The 16,956-nt window shown below is 40.2% G+C and overlaps 1 protein-coding gene across 2 annotated transcripts in view; it reads left to right on the forward strand.

Moving 5' to 3' along the window:
• The window catches only part of LOC100265191 (CMP-sialic acid transporter 2), a 31,402-nt gene that overhangs the window by 9,622 nt on the left and 4,824 nt on the right, over positions 1-16,956 (forward strand). For both annotated transcript variants that reach the window (XM_059738403.1, XM_059738402.1), the window contains exons 7-13: positions 3,028-3,087; positions 3,251-3,373; positions 6,524-6,601; positions 7,148-7,217; positions 14,716-14,823; positions 15,822-15,955; positions 16,137-16,216. In XM_059738403.1, the coding sequence (XP_059594386.1) occupies positions 3,028-3,087; positions 3,251-3,373; positions 6,524-6,601; positions 7,148-7,217; positions 14,716-14,823; positions 15,822-15,955; positions 16,137-16,216 (653 nt within the window). The remainder of the gene's footprint in view (positions 1-3,027; positions 3,088-3,250; positions 3,374-6,523; positions 6,602-7,147; positions 7,218-14,715; positions 14,824-15,821; positions 15,956-16,136; positions 16,217-16,956) is intronic.

The following is a 16,956-nucleotide window of genomic DNA, read 5'->3' on the forward strand; positions in this document are numbered from 1 at the left end:
GAGGGGTTGTTTGTCTTCATCAAGTTTTGCAATCCTAGTTAATGGGAATGCAAAGGGTTGGGTTAAGGCCTCTGAAGGTTTGAGACAAGGAGACCCCCTTTCTCCTTTCTTTTTTACTTTAGTAGCAGATGTTCTAAGTAGGTTGATGATCAGAGCAGAGGAAACTGGGCTAACTGAGGGCTTCTTTGTGGGAAGGGACAGGACTAGAGTGTCTTTGTTACAATTTTCAGATGACACCATCTTTTTCTCTAAAGCCTCTTTGGAACATCTTCAAAACCTCAAGATTATCCTTTTGGTTTTTGGGCAAGTATCAGGATTAAAAATTAACTTAGAAAAAACACCATTTCAGGTATTAATACAAGGCAGGAGTTGTTGTCTATTTTGGCCTCGGTTTTTGATTGCAGAGTGTCAGAGTGACCTTTGTCGTATTTAGGTCTTCCATTGGGAGGGAACCCAAAGACAATAGGCTTTTGGGATTCGGTGGTTGAGAGAATATCGAGGAGGTTGGATGGCTGGAAAATGACCTTTTTGTCTCTAGGCGGGAGGATTACTTTAATTCAGTCAAGTCTGTCTCACATCCCTAGCTATTTCCTCTCCCTCTTCAAAATCCCAGTATCAATAGCCTTAAAGATTGAGAAGCTGCAAAGGGATTTTCTTTGGTCTGGGGTGGGGAAAGGGAAGAAAGATCATCGTATTAGATGGGATGTTGTTTGTAAGCTAAAGGAGTTGGGAGGTTTGGGTTTCGGGAAGACTTCTTTGAGAAATATTGCTCTCTTAGGGAAATGGCTTTGGAGGTTTCTTAGAGAAAGGAATGGTCTTTGGCATAAGGTTATTGCGAGTGTTTATGGGACATATCCTAATGGATGGGACGCCAACATGGTGGTTAGATGGTCACACAAATGTCCTTGGAAGGCTATTGCTCAAGTTTTCTAGGATTTCTCCTCTTTTGTCCGCCTAGTGGTGGGGAATGGGGAGAGAATCCGCTTTTGGGAAGATCTTTGGTGGGGTAACCAAACTTTGTGCTCTTAATTTGCTAGTTTTTATAGAGTTATTTTTATGAAAAACCTCACCGTCTCAAATGTCCTTGGCAATTCCTTTCCACTATCTTGAATTTTAATTTTCGTCGTAATCTTATTGATATAGAAATTGATCTCCTTCAGAGAATCATGTCCTCCCTTAGTTCAGTGTTTTTCTCTCATTCTTTGGCAGATTTAAGAGCTTGGTCTTTGTCATCATCAGACTTGTTTTCAGTGAAATTTTTTTCTTGGCCTTGTCAAAAGTCTCAAATCCTATCTTGTCCCTTTCGGCCAAGTTTTTGTGGAGTTCAAAAGCCCCCTCAAAGGTTAAGGCCCTCACTTGGTTAGTAGTACATGGAAGGTAAACACCAATGACAAGTTGCAATTGAGAAGACCCTACAAGTCCCTCTATCCTCAATGATGCATTCTTTGCAAAGGAGATGGAGAATCGATCGACCATCTTTTTCTTCATTGTCCTGTTACCATTGGACTTTGGCCCAAGCTGTTCAATCTAGTAGGGTTGGCTTGGGTCCCTCCAAGGAGTATTGTGGGCATGATGGTTATTGCTTTTAAAGGTTTGGGGAATTCATTAAAAGGCAAGACACTTTGGCAAATCGCTTGTCTCACTTTGTTATGGATGGTGTGGTAAGAGAGAAACGATAGGATTTTTGAGGATAAGGGGAGAACGGAAGAGATGTTATGGGACTTGCTTCTTTTCTATTCCTCTCTTTGGGCCTCTTGTACTACAGCTTTTAGCGGAGTTCCTCTTAGTGTTTTACAACTCAACTGGACTGCGGTTTGTGTTTCAAAAGTTTGAGAGTGTTGGAGTTTTTCTTTGTATTTAGTTTTCTAAAGTTGGATGTTTTCTCTTTTGTTTCAGTTTTTGTTTATGTGGGAAGGACCTTTGATCCTTCTCTTGTTTCTTCTCTTTCTCTTGTATCTCTTCCTTCTCTTGTATCTTTTCTTCTTTTAATATATTTTTCTTCGTTTCTGATAAAAAAAAAAAGTAAATAAAAAAAATAAATTCAAAGTGTCTTTCCTGTTTCTCTACAAAAAACACTAGAAATCACCTCAAATTTATTCTTAAAAAAACCGGTTTTCAGAACAAATTTTCAAAAAAATTGTTTCCAGTTAAAAGTTTATCAAACAGGATTTTTAAGTTAGAAAATCATTTTATATTCTTAAAAATAGAATTGTTTTCAAAAACAATTTCCAAACAGGCTAATAGAAACTTGACAAAAAGTATAATGCTACTTAAAAAGAAACTTTACAACAGATGAAACTTAATATAAATTAATTATCATAAGTCCCAAGACAAACTTGAATCATTATTGGTGTCCCAAATTAAGGCTTGAGAATAGGAACCATCCTTCCCTTTTTTTTCCTTGTAAGTTTTCAAGGGATATTTCTCATGTTGTTCCCCATCAACCCTGTGGTTGGCTTAGTAAGTGCCAAGGTAGTCTAATTCTTCTGTGCCACTGTTAGGAAACTCAAACTTTTCCATGGTTTCCATTTTATTCTTGGTCATGGACAATGCGAAAAAAAGGAGAGAACCATACAAGAGTTTGATAATCTCTCTCTCTCCCTCTCTCTCTCTTCATTCCATTACCCCCTTATCTAGGATGTTTCTCTGACAGCATCAGCAAGCTGCTCTTTTGCCTTAATCCAGCAGTTGAATGTGAACAACCCAATCTGAGCATACCTTTGTACCTTGTGGGCTCTTATACATTGTTAAGACAGGAAATTGTTACAGGTTAGGTACTGGAAGTAGCATCAGTTGAGCCTTCAAAATTGGGGTTTATGCTGCTTCATTAATTTAATTTATTTAAATTTGGAACTATAATACCTGATTTATGAGATTTTTTTGAAATTCAAACATGTAACACAAAGCTAACATTATTGAAAGACCCACCTTTTCTTTCAGGAACTTTATGTTTCTACAGAATTTCCTGATAACTTTCTATGTTTTCTATGATTTTTTTAATCTTATGCTGTGAAGAAACATCTGCAGGTTCTGGTCATTGCTGTTTTGTTAAAGATAATCATGAGACGACACTTTTCCATAATTCAGGTTAGTTTGAGCATTAAATATCTTTCCTTTGATCAAAATTGGATTGTACCTTTTGTGAAGGAGAATAGTTATTGTGAGCATTTGAGATTGCTTGTTTATAAATATCTTTCTGAAACATGTTAGTTCTGGCTTATACATTTGACTGGTTCATGTTCTCTGACAGTGGGAAGCTCTTGCCTTGTTGCTCATCGGAATAAGCGTGAATCAGTTGCGGTCTCTACCTGAGGGTACCGCTGCTTTGGGTCTTCCTGTTGCAACAGGCGCATACTTATACACGCTTATCTTTGTGAGTATCTAGTGAATTTATGCTATTGTTGACATTTTTGGTATAGTTAGTTTGTGTGATGATCCATTATTCTAGGGGCACTTAGTGAATAACCTTAATTGATCAAATCTCTCTAAACTGGTGGAATATTAAAATGTTTTTTATGTCCACATGTGTTAATGTACAATATTGTCTCTAAACAATTTTCATATTTGAATGCAAATTTTTTTATGTTTTCCTCCCTAGGATATTCTGATTGGGATTTCAATGTGTAAGCAAAAATTAGTTGCAGCACTGGGGGAAAGCTTTTATGTAGGCAGTATTTGACTTTGTTTCAAATTTTATATTCTTGGTACTGGATGGGGTATAACATTAAGGAACAGCTACAATACTGAAGCTGATCAATAATACGTGCAAGTATGGGGTGATAATAGGTAAGGACATCTAATAGCTCTCTGAAACTCTCAGAAAAGTAGTAAGGACAGGAAAAACATAGAACACTAAATCTAAAGTACAAATAGAAATGACATTGATAAGTTTTTTTTCATGATGAGATGTTTTCTTGCTCACTCATTCCTTCTATACTTAGTGCAAATGTATGCTAAAATAGTGGCGCAAGTTGCATAGTATGTAAGAATTGTGATTTGAGTGCATAAGGATGGATATTAGGTCTAAAGTGTTTTGTAATTCATTAACCATATGAATAGCAACTTTAAAGGGAAAAAATGTAGATCATACCACTCACATACAATATTGGATAGAGGAAGCTCGTAACTGGGGCAAAACAAATTACGAAATACTGGTGTGCACTCTATGGAGCTGATATGCCAGAAATCTTCCCTTGTTCATTGCTAATATCAGAAGATCCAGGTTATGATTGCCATTCAAATTAGAGTTAGGATTTCTTAAACCGTTCAACATTTAAATCATATAGGCAATTTCTCTAAATAATTTACCCATAGCATTAATAAGATCAATATATATGTAGTAATACGTTTATATTGCACAAAGTATAAATTAAATGATAGTATACTTATGCAATAGATTGGGATTGCATTGGACTGGGTTGCAATGCCACAATCCACAATCATGTGCAAGCTAAGCTTAGGGTGGGCTGGAATTCTCAACCCGAGCTTGCCCTTTTGTCAGGTTGGATTAACTTCAACTTGTCTAACTTGCTGCCCTAGTTTCATATGAGGACAAGCAATACTGATGAAGATTGAACAACAGTGAAAAATTTTGGCTGGTATTTTTTTCTCTACTAAGAAACTGCAGTCATGAAGACAACATACTAAAAACATTCAGCTCTTACAGCCAAGATTCTTCTTGAGGCAAAAATCATTATTTGTTTCTTTTCTTGCCACCTGACTTATTTTGTTTTGTGAAATGACATATTTGTCTACCTTTATGAACATAGATATTCTTATACTACATGGATTTTGCTCATGTCCTATTTTGTAAAATCAATGTGGACCAATCATAGCATGCCACGTGTCTAATAAATGTCATGTGAGCTTCGTCATGATACGACTGATCACAGAATGCCTATTGTCTTAGTACGTAGTAGTGCATGTTCAACACCACTCTCCACTAACATGACATGTGGCGCATCTCACCCTTGGTCTCCAACTCATGGACAGATGGGTGTCCTCCCTACATAGCTCTTATGCTGTAGTGTTGCATCATTTGAACTTGGAAGCCTATCTCCAAACATATTCCCTGGTCATCTGAATGCCTATGGAATATGGATGCCCATCTATGGAGGGTGTCAAGAGGATCACTCCTACTATACCTCTTGGTGAAGGTGACACTATGTACACCTGAGAGGGTTAATTGTTTCACAGGTTCGCCAAGGTGGGATTCACATGCATCAAACTCATCTTAGCTAAAATGAGAGGGCATGTGTCATCTCCAAGAGCTTCATTATTGATTCATTAATGTGGGAGTTTTTATTTTGAAGCACTCTAAAAAGGCACCATTTCCTGCCAAATGGGGAAGGAGTTTTCTCACTCTCCTTGGTGCTTCCCTTGATTCCACTACCATCCTCTTGAACCCGCTCTTGCCTCTTATTCTGCTCCACCCATGTGGCTGATCTCCTAAAAATAAGAATCTACACAAACAAATTTCATTCTACTTCATGTTCCTTTTATACTCAATTGCTGCTAACTTTAGGACATTGATTTTTTTTTTATTGGCTTTTTTTATTTTATTTATTTAATGCTCATTTAGATGCATTTCCAGTGTTCTTTTTTCAATTAGTAGTAACTTTTGTATAAAGTATAGTAACTCTTAAAATATACTTTTAAAATTTGAGGTAATAAAATTTTTTTAACACCTCAATTTTTTAAGTAGTTTTGAAAGTCATATCTTTTTAAGGTAAGTCTCAAAGAGTTCTTGCATTTTATACCTAATAAATTTGGAGGCTTGTGGAGGGTCGGAGGGGGATGAGCTTAGCTCTGCAATTATGCCTAATAAGTTTGCCAAATTCAGTAGTTTTTTGGGGTTGCCAGTGGTGGGGTTTGAAAAGGAGATCATTGCTCTTTTGAGGAAAATGGAATCAAGGAAAGGAAATGGGATTAAAGTCTCAAGGGGAAGTAGGAAATCTTCGTCTTCTCGTCTGGAGAGGGAAATCCAAAAGCTTGAATGTCCGGTGAATTACAATTGCTCTCTTCTCTCAGTCAGGGAGAAAGGGGAGAGCAATGGGGGTTTCTCTCACTTTGAGGTCACGGGCTTCTTCCTCAATTTGGATGGTGGTTTACGCTAGAAGGGCTTTGGGTAGTTTCTTATACTTCTTAGGGTTTAACCAGTTTTCTAGCAGGTTGGGTTGGGTTGTTGTATGGGTGGTTTATATCAGCTTTGCCCTTTCTTCTCTTGCTAGCCTTTAGGCCGTTTTTTTTATACTCTGTGTGTACTTGGCTGTGCCTTTTGCTAGCGTTATTTTAATATATTTTCCTATTTACCTATCAAAAAAAAAAAGAAAAAAAAAAGAGTTCTTGCATTTTATACGGAACTTGCTATCATTTTCTGTTTTTAAAAATATAAAATAAGAAGTGGATCCAAGCGACACCTTATTTATTTGTTTATTTTGGTTTTATTTCGGTTTATATGTATATTATTTGTATATTTTTTCTTAATCTCTCATCATTTTCTAACTTGAAGACATTAATTCAGGTCACTGTTCCATCACTAGCTTCAGTCTTTAACGAGTATGCACTGAAGAGCCAATTTGAAACGAGCATTTACCTTCAGGTAAGGTCTTACCAGTATCTATCACTTATTGTACACTTGCTGTAGTCTGGAAGGCAGGTTTTGATAGTAAGACAAGGAGAGTCATGGCTGATTAATCTTATCTCATTTCTGCATTACCTTATGGTTGCCTCCCTGGTTGGGCTTATCCAAACCTACATGGGATCATAACTCAATGTGACGAGTTCATTATTATTCTTATGATCTGTTTAACATAGCTATAACTTTTAATGAAGTGTTTTTACAAGAAGATTTGTAAAGGAAAAAAAAAATTCCAAAACCTCTTTCCAGTTACTTTTCTACTTGAAGCATCTAACCCCCAATTTTCTGAAAAGAATTCTGAACCCTAAGTTTCTTCAACTTTAAAAGTTCTTTAGTATGAAACTAAAATTCACAGTAAAACACCTTCATAGTTAGAAAAAGCTTTTAGGCAGTCCAGAAGCTCTGCCATAGGAGGTTCTTTCTTTTTAAAAGCATTAAATGCCCACGTTTAAATTCATTGGCTTTATATACCTGCTTGCTTAAGAGAGTTAACTGTATCTTTCGCAGAACTTGTTTTTGTATGGATATGGTGCTATATTCAACTTTCTAGGCATTATTGGAACTGCCATTTTGAAAGGTATGCATCAAATTCTCATTCAGAAGCAGTCCAATTTAAGAACATTGATTGAACCAGAAGTGTTCTCATGCATGAGGTTTATGATAGGACAAAACGTTGTAAGGAGAACATAATATCAATTTTTTTCTTGTTAAGAACATGGTATCAATTATCCATATCTATGTTTACATCAAGGGAAGATTTATTTGTGTTTATTTGCCCTTGATTTGATTACCTCAGACTTGTCATCACACACATCATATTTATTATCTTAATCGATGTGTTGGAAGTAGTTATCTTTCTGGCATAGCCCATTGGTTGGTTGGGTCAAGTGATTCAAGAAATTGCAAATGGGCACTTGTTTGCATATAGTAATTGTCTGATAAGCTCAATGCATGGAGCTCATTTTCCCTTGGATAGTGAGTGGTAACATGTGGCCTCCAGCTCAAAGCCTGGCCAAAAAGAGTATGGGAAACATGACACTCTGAAACCAAGAATTATGATTCCATTTTGCTTGGGGTTTGGTTTTTCTCTTCAACCAAACCGGCACATTTCAATGTTTCATTTTGGGTACTATTGCACAATTATAGGTTCTTGCCAGATATATACACATACAAACACATAAATAATACAAATTCTATAAGCAAAAAAGTATTTTTCTGCAAAGTTCTTGTACATTTCTAGAGTTTCCTAGTTTCAAACATATAAACAAGTATTGTTAAATTGCACTTGAAATTACAGGAAATAGCAGTCATGCATGATTGAGTAACCATGTAATTGGGACATTTTCTTCCCACAATATCAGTATTTTTTTTAATCTCTAAATAATCTATTAAATTGGTAATGCAAAAACAGAAATAGACAGCCAAACCACCAAGTATAAGAATTAAAAATTATGAAAATCATGAAATGTATGTTACTACACTTGGCTTAAACAAGTAATAATCCTTAAGTGCCACATTTATGTATTTGATGTAGTTATGTAAGTGGAAGCTTTGATACCATCATACCATTTATTATCCAAAAACTGGATCCCTACTGTAAATAATATTCTGAAGTTCTTCCAGAAAGGAATTCTCTGCTACATCTCAGCAAAATACATCTCAGGGCTGTGGGAGATAAAAATGAGCGAGAGAGAGAGATCGAGAGAGTCTGCGAGTGAGGGAGTGAGAGAGATCGACAGCGATGGAAAGATGCATCGCGCGGAGAACAGGCGGAAACGGAAAACAAACAGCTTCGGAGTGGAATCTAAGGCATTTGAGCTGGAAATGGTGGAAAAGGGAGGGACAACCCTAACCATAATGGAGAGCAAGAAAGGAGTATCGTCCTGGGTGCGTATGGGTTTGAACAGTGTAGGGCTACTCATGGAAGGTCTCCAACAGTGCATCAAGGATAGGAGGGATGGAAACTGGGAGAAGAGATGGAAGGAGAAGGGTCGAAGCTTCTCCATGGTGCGCGTATATAACAGGGCTGGATGTTTCCTGCGGGTAGGGGTAGTTGATGAGGTATCAAAGAGATACAACATTTGTATCCCAAAGGGCAAAGGGAGTAAAGGGGGCTGGACGGCGATGGTGGAAGCATTGTGCCAGTTGGGTATCATCGCTGATAGAAAGGTACAGCAGGAAGGAACGAGGATTTCGGGAAGGCGGAGCCCGGAAAAGGTGAAAGGAAGGTCGTTCGTGGACATGGTGAAAGCTTGGGGGGATAAGGAACCCAGCCCCATTCGAGTGGAGGTGGGACGGGAGGAGATTAGCAGTAACATTAGCAGGTTGGAGCACTGCTTGATTGGAAATTGGAACCCTAACAACGAAATAGGGGAAGATTTGGAAAATCTGGGCTGGAAAATGGCAAAGGCTTGGGGATTGAAAGGTAAAATGGGGATTGCGAGCATGGGTAAAGGGCGAGCTCTTCTGGAATTTGAGCTCGCGGAAGAAGCAAGAAAGGTTCATCTGTCTGGTAACAAGGTGGTGGGAGGTGTTCGACTGGGATTAGAGAGGTGGAATCCAAGATCGGGGTGTATGGAAGAGGGAGAGATAAGTAAGGAAGTGTGGGTGAGGATTTTGGGACTGCCAGTCTCGCTCTGGGTTCCTTCGGTGTTGAGAAGGGTGGGAGACGCCTGTGGTGGATTCTTAGATGTGGATCCAAAGACGGAGAGGATGGAGGAGCTAGAATGGGCAAGGATCCTAATTAAATCGGACGGCGCGAACACCCCGGGATCGCTGGTGATAGGGATTGAAGAGATCTCTTACTCCCTATCACTATGGTGGGAGTCGGTGCCGGTGCTAAGGCAGGAAGAGGGGAGGAAATGCTGCCTGAGCGATCGGCTACGAGGGGAGGTTAGTGGAGATGTAACTCCACGCGTGGGGTCGAGAGTGAAGGAGAAGGTGGGTGTGGGGATCGAGGTGCAGCGTCAGATGGGAGATGGGACGTGCCGTCTGTTGCAGAGAGAGGGTACAACAGAACGGGTCTTTTCGCATGTGGGCCAGCTGTGGGGGCCCGACTCGTGGGTTGGGTCCGCGGGTCCTAGCAGATTGAAGAACCAGGCTGTTGGGCCATCTCTAAACCCAATGGGGGACCAGCTTGGGCTGCGGCAAGTTTCAAATTTTGGACGGGCTACAGTTGATGGACTGGGCCATCTTCAGAAAGGAAAGTCCAGTCTCAATCAGGCCCACGTAGTGGACAATGGGCCTCTTTTAAAGATCTTCTCCCCTGGCCTCACCGATAAGAATAGAAATGTCTTCATGGAGCATGAGTTCATCAATTACAGAGTAGAAGAGATAGGGAGAAGGCAGCAGTCGGTCCCACCATCCCAGGATACAGATAGGATGCTGGAGGAAGAAGTTGCAAGGTACGGTCTTGATGTAAATTTGGGGGGTCTCAGGGTACAAGGGGCTTCTTCCTCTAATTCTTTTTGTTTTGGTCGGTCTCCGGAAAAGGAGGGTTATGACCATTCTGGGATGCAAAGGGAGGGGGCTGTGATTGGAAGCGGGTCCCGAAATCCAAATGTAGAGGACCGTATAGAGAAAAGGAATGGTTGTTGGGATCTGGTTGAAATAAATAGTGTTGAGCCTTTGGGAAGAAAATTGGGATGGATGGCAGACCAGACGGAGCCACAAGAGGGTAGTAAGGAGGACCAACTGAACTGGGAGGAGAGTAGTCTGGTTAGATTCAGCCAATTCCTAGGTTTCTCTACGGAAGGATTGGAGGTGGAAATCCTGAACTTCTTGGACAAAATCAGAAAAAGAAAGGAGAAGATCATAGGTAAAGGTTTTTTGGAGGCCTCAAGATTTGAGAGGGAGCTCAAGAGATTGGAATGTTCTGTTAACTATGAAAGGGAAGCTAAGAAGAAAGGCCCTATGAAGGGTAGAGGGAACCAGAAAGTAGGTGTCCAATGAACTTAAGAATTTTGAGCTGGAATGTGAGGGGCGTGAATGATAGGCTCAAGAGGAAAATTATTAAGTCAGTGATTAGGAGTCAGAAGGTGGATTTATTCTGTCTCCAAGAGACGAAGGTGCAAGTGATGTCTGATGAGATGGTGAGGAGTCTAGGGCCGGGGAGATTCCTTGATTGGAAGTTGTTGAATGCTAAGGGGACAGCAGGAGGTGTCATAATTTGTTGGGATAAAAGATCTCTGGAGATTCTGGGGGTGGAAGAGGGCCAGTTTTCCATTTCCTGTAGATTCAGGAATGAGGGTGATGGTGCAATCTGGGTTTTCACGGGGGTTTATGGACCTTTTTCTAGAGAAGATAGGGAGGGTTTATGGGAGGAACTTGGGGCAATCAGAGGATTGTGGGAGGAGCCGTGGTGCTTGGGAGGAGACTTCAACATAACTCTGTACCTAGATGATAGAAATAGAACTGGGAGAATTACTTCAGCTATGAGGAGGTTTGCCCAGATCATTGACGAGCTAGGACTCGTTGATATTCCTTTGCAAGGGGGTTCCTTCACTTGGAGTGGGGGGCTCAACAATCAAACGCGGGCTAGACTGGACAGATTCCTAGCAACCCCTTGTTGGTTAGATCAATTTAGTAGGGTTCTTAACAGAAGGCTGCCTCGTCCAACATCAGATCATTACCCGATTCTGTTAGAGTGGGGAGGGGTAAGGAGAGGTCCGTCTCCTTTCAAGTTTGAAAATATGTGGCTCAAAGCTGAAGGGTTCCAAGAGCTGATAAAGGGGTGGTGGCAAGGGATAGAGGTTAGTGGGAGACCAAGTTACAGATTGGCGACAAAGCTGAAGGGGCTGAAACAAAACCTAAAAACATGGAATAAGGAGGTTTTTGGAAGATTGGAGAAAAACAAAGCCGATGCCCTTCAGCAAGTGGAGTCCTGGGATTCTGTGGAAGAAGTGAGGAGTTTAACAGAGGTGGAGCTAAATCAAAAGAAGGAAGCTAAGGAGAGTTATGAAAAGTGGGTGTCAATGGAAGAAGTGCACTGGAGGCAACTGTCTAGGGAATTATGGCTAAGGGAAGGGGATAGGAACACGGGGTTCTTCCATCGCATGGCCAATGCCCATAGGAGAATCAATGCCATGTCCAAAATTATGATAAATGGGGTGAGATTCACAGAGGATCAAGATATGAGGGAAGGAATAGCAAATGCGTATCAGCAGCTCCTTTCGGAAAATCCGGGCTGGAAGGCGGATATAGGGGGCCTTCTTATGAACCAGATCAGTTCCTCAGAAGCGGATGGTATTGAGGTTCCGTTCTCTGAGACTGAAATCTTCACAGCCTTGAAGGGGATGAATGGGGACAAAGCCCCGGGCCCGGACGGATTCACATTAGCCTTTTGGCAAAATAGCTGGGAGACTGTCAAGGAGGATTTGCTGGGGTTATTCAAGGAGTTCCATGATCAGAACTCTTTCATTAAGAGTCTGAATCACACATTTTTGGTGCTGATCCCAAAGAAAGGGGGTGTGGAGGATTTAGGCGACTACAGGCCAATCAGCTTGCTTGGGGGCCTTTATAAACTATTGGCCAAGGTGCTGGCCAATAGGATCAAAAAAGTTATTGGCAAGGTTATATCTCCTGATCAGAATGCGTTCATCAAAGGGAGACAGATTCTTGATGGTTCCCTAATCGCAAATGAGGTGATAGATTCGTGGCAAAAGAGGGGAGAGAAAGGTATAGTTTGTAAATTGGATATTGAGAAGGCGTATGATAGCATCAATTGACAATTCTTGCTAAAGGTCATGCAAAAGATGGGCTTTGGATCAAAATGGATAGGATGGATGTGGTACTGTATCTCCACTGTCAAATACTCAGTGCTGGTGAACGGGGTCCCAGCTGGTTTTTTCTCAAGCACGAAAGGTTTAAGGCAAGGGGACCCCCTTTCCCCCTACTTATTTATCATGGGAATGGAAGTACTAAGTGTGCTTATCACTAGGGCTGCTGAAGGGGGATTTATCAAGGGCTGCAGAATTTGGAGAGATAGAGAGCAGGCTGTTAAAGTTACTCACCTTCTTTTCGCGGACGACACAATTATTTTTTGTGAAGCCAAGAAAGAGGCTCTCTTGCATTTGGGCTGGGTCCTTTTTTGGTTTGAAGCTGCCTCTGGACTGAAGATTAACTTGGACAAAAGCATGGTTATTCCGGTAGGGGAGGTGGATGGGGTGTTGGATATGGCGGCTGAAATTGGGTGTAGGGTGGGGCAACTCCCTACTGTTTATTTGGGTTTGCCTCTCGGGGCTCCAAATAGGGATGTTTCCGCTTGGGATGGGGTGGAGGAGAGAACGCGGAGAAGGCTATCCCTTTGGAAACGTCAATATCTATCCAAAGGTGGTAGACTCACTCTTATAAAGAGTACGATGTCCAGCTTCCCCTTGTATCAAATGTCGGTTTTCCATATGCCTAAATCAGTGGCAAGAAGGATTGAAAAACTTCAAAGAGATTTTTTGTGGGGCGGAGCTAACGGGGGGACTAAGAGTCATCTGGTTAAATGGGAGGCGGTGTGTGTGGAAAAAGAGAAGGGAGGATTGGGGCTAAGGAAAATTACTATCTTGAACAAAGCTCTCCTAGGCAAATGGATTTGGAGATTCGCGTGTGCTAAGGAGGAGCTTTGGAAAAAAGTGCTTGAGGCCAAGTATGGGAAAGAGGAGTTTGGGTGGAGGACAAGGAAGGCAAACGGGGCGTTTGGTGTTGGAGTTTGGAAGGAGATCTTGAAGGAATCCACTTGGTGCTGGGAAAATATGGGGTTTAAGGTGGGAAAAGGTAGTAGAATAAGGTTTTGGACTGATCTTTGGTGCGGTAACAGTGTGCTGTCCCAAGACTTCCCGAACCTTTTTTCCATGGCTGCCCATAGGAATGTCACAGTGGAGGAATGCTGGGATCAGAATACGGGTCAAGGAGGGTGGATCTTAGGGCTATTAAGGGACTTGAATGATTGGGAGGTGGGCTTGGTGGGCAATATTCTAGCCGTGTTGAGGGATTATAGTGTTACTATGGAAGACGATGCGGTTTGTTGGAAGAAGGGTGAAGACGGGCTGTTTAAAATCAAGTATGCGTATAATGTGTTGGCAAACTCTCATGGGCTGGATTTCCCTCATAGCAATGTTTGGGTGGGCAAAGTCCCAACCAAAATTGCCTTTTTTGCTTGGGAAGCTACTTGGGGGAAAGTCCTCACGTTGGATAGGCTGCAAAGAAGAGGGTGGCATTTACCTAATCGATGTTTTTTGTGCGGGTGTGAAGAGGAAACGATCAACCATATATTAATTCATTGTACAGTGGCAAAAGGGTTATGGAATATCATTCTTGCGTTGTGTGGTGTGCAGTGGGTCTTTCCAAATTCTGTAAAGGAGGTCCTTAGTAGTTGGAAAGGCTCCTTTGTGGGGAGGAAAAGAAAAGAAGTGTGGAAGGCCATCCCGTTATTCATTTTTTGGAATATATGGAAGGAGAGGAATAGGCTAGCTTTTAAAGGGGGGGTGTTGGATTGTCAGAAATTAAAAACGTCTCTTGTATACATTATTTGGGGTTGGGCTAAAGTGTACATTAACATGGAGTCGAAATCCCTAATAGGTTTCTTGGAGTGGTTAGCCTCCAAGTAGGGTTTGATTCGTTTTGTTGTTTTTTGAGGGTTGGTAGCTTTGTATACTTCCTGTATGCCTTGAGGCTATTGGCCGTTTTATATATATCATTTGCTTATCAAAAAAAATTTATTATCCAAAAACAGTAAAGATAGGGCTATCACAAACAAAATGACCAACACAATAATCAGAAGGAAGGATTAAAGGCCTTCCACCAAATAAATATCAAAAAGAAGGGAAAGGGAAAAGATGGGAAAGAGGAACAAAAAAAAAACCACCCAAAACCACCATGTAGAACCAAGCCTAGAAGTATCAGGGGGGCATTAGCCAATCCATCAGTTTCTTGGTTTGCCACTTTAGACTTCCATGAGAAGACAAATGGTTATAATTCAAGCAAAGAAAAAGGATTAAATAGGAAAGTTATTTAAAAGCCTTTGGGCCTCTTGGTTGTGCATACATCTGAGTTTAATTATGTCTCTAATCTCAGTTTAAATATTTTAGGCCCTAGTAGCTTTAATATCCTGCAAGGACATTCCAGGGCTACCATGCTTCTAATTTTCAACAATGCAGCACAAGGGATCCTGTCTTCATTTTTCTTCAAATATGCAGGTGAGCACTTTTTTCTGGACCATTCTTATTTTCTAGTACGTGCCAAATATGTAGGTGGATGTGTAGTTCTATTATGTGCACTGTTTGTTTTTTACTTAAGAATTTGTTTGTGTGAAGATGATATTATGGAGCTACTCTTGGAATCTACTTTCATATCTGATGAAGATTCTTCTATCTATGTTTTAGTTCCATATTTTAGCATAAATTTCTGAATTACTTATGGCCTTTGAAGAGCTTAGCTTCCCTTGTCTAAGCTATGGCTTGAGAGTGATTATGATAGTTATATGGTTGCTTCTACGGTCTTAATCTTGTTTTGTTGTTTTAATTTTCTTAACACATATTTTTTATATAGGAAGTTTATCTTTTCCCCATTGAAAAACTTGAAAGTTTTGGCAACTATAAATTGGTGCTTGCTGCCAAATTATGTTTTAACAATAATAAAAGCCAAATGTAGTCTGCTTCTCCCTTCTTCTTCCTCTCAGATTTGGGCACACCCTCTCTCTCTCTCTCTCTCTTTTTCTGCGTGTGTGTGTTTTTTCTTTTTCAAATAAATAATTTCTTATGGAAAAGAGGATGAACTATGGAACTTCAGGAATTGGTTTGTTTCAGAACTTTCCATGAATCAAGGGCAAAACAGAGTAAGCTGCCCTCTTGTAGCCTATTTAATTAACTCCCTGCTTTGAGTATACGAGGCTTTAGGAAGAAAGATAACTGTCTCATACATTATTGTCAGAAATGACATGCCATTGTTTAAAAAGAGGTCATAAGAGATCACTGCAGGTGCCTCAGGTATTTAAAATAACAATTAACAGCCAACAACTTGGCTATCAAAATGAAAGGTTTCTAAATTAGTTCTACATTTTTTTTACCTTTTTTTAGTCTTTTCTTTTTAGAAACAAATATCAAATATGATCCAGTAATGTTTTATCAAAAAAGTACTGTTCCAAAATGCCTCTCCTGTACACTTCTTGATAAGAAGCTTCTTTGATACATAACAGATACAATTTTGAAGAAGTATTCGTCAACTGTTGCCACAATTTTCACGGGCATAGCATCTGCTGCGTTGTTTGGCCATACCCTGACTATAAACTTTATCTTGGGAATTTCTATTGTATTTATCTCTATGCACCAGGTAACTGACACTGTAATTTTCCTTTTTGTTTTGGAGTCTTGGTTATAATTATTTTGCCTGTTTGAGTTACTTTTACCGCTGCTTTCAAAAGGCAGAAGACAAATGAGAGAATGGATGAGAGAGTCGATTGACCTTTCAAAGGCTTGGCTTATGTTTGTTTGTTTGTTTGTTTTCTGTTCAGTTCTTTTCACCCCTTTCAAAGGTTAAGGATGAACCAAAAAATGGCTCTTTGGAAATGATAGATAGTCAGAATAACCAAAGGTATGCGTCTGTCTTCTTTCTCTTATTTATGTACTACATGTTAAGTTTGCATGATTTTGAGGGGCAGTTCATTAGTGGAATCCCAGCATGTGTTGGACGTTGTGCATTGTGGAGCCATCCTCCTTAGCAAAGCATCTTTGCTCTCTAGGTTACTAAACCAAGATATGGATAAACTTGAAGAATCATCCTTGCCTATTCTTTACAATAATGACACCAAGTTTAAGCCTTTAGGCCTGCCTCAAAGTGAGCTTTGAGGAAAGGGCCTTGGGGGATCTCCAAGAAGTTGAATTCAACGGAATCTTATGCCTCAAGATTTGAGGCTTTCGGGCTGGGCCAGCTTGACACCTTTAAGCTCATCTTATGTCTGAAATATGCACATTATACACTAACCAAATATGTGGGATCTATAAAAAAAATTGGTTCTTAATACATTTTATTCTTTTAGCTTTCTAGTTTGTTTCTTCAGAATTCTAGATCTCTGTTACACATGAGTCACAACACACCTATACCCTCCCTTGAGGTTTCCTTGTAATCCTTACTGATTTTTCTTCTGAACAACATCATTATTTGTGCTTGACTTACTTTGTCTTTTAATATACTAATCAAATATAAAAGGATTCCTAATTGATGGGCTCTGTATTCATCTTGGCCATTAAAATCATTGTTTTAAAAACTGGAACGAACTGAATGGTTCGACTGTCGGCCGGTGACCTTTCCGGTTCGGTCCACCCTTTTGGGCC

This window comes from Vitis vinifera, chromosome 7 (genome assembly GCF_030704535.1).
Source record: "Vitis vinifera cultivar Pinot Noir 40024 chromosome 7, ASM3070453v1".
NCBI classification, from domain to species: Eukaryota; Viridiplantae; Streptophyta; class Magnoliopsida; order Vitales; family Vitaceae; genus Vitis; species Vitis vinifera.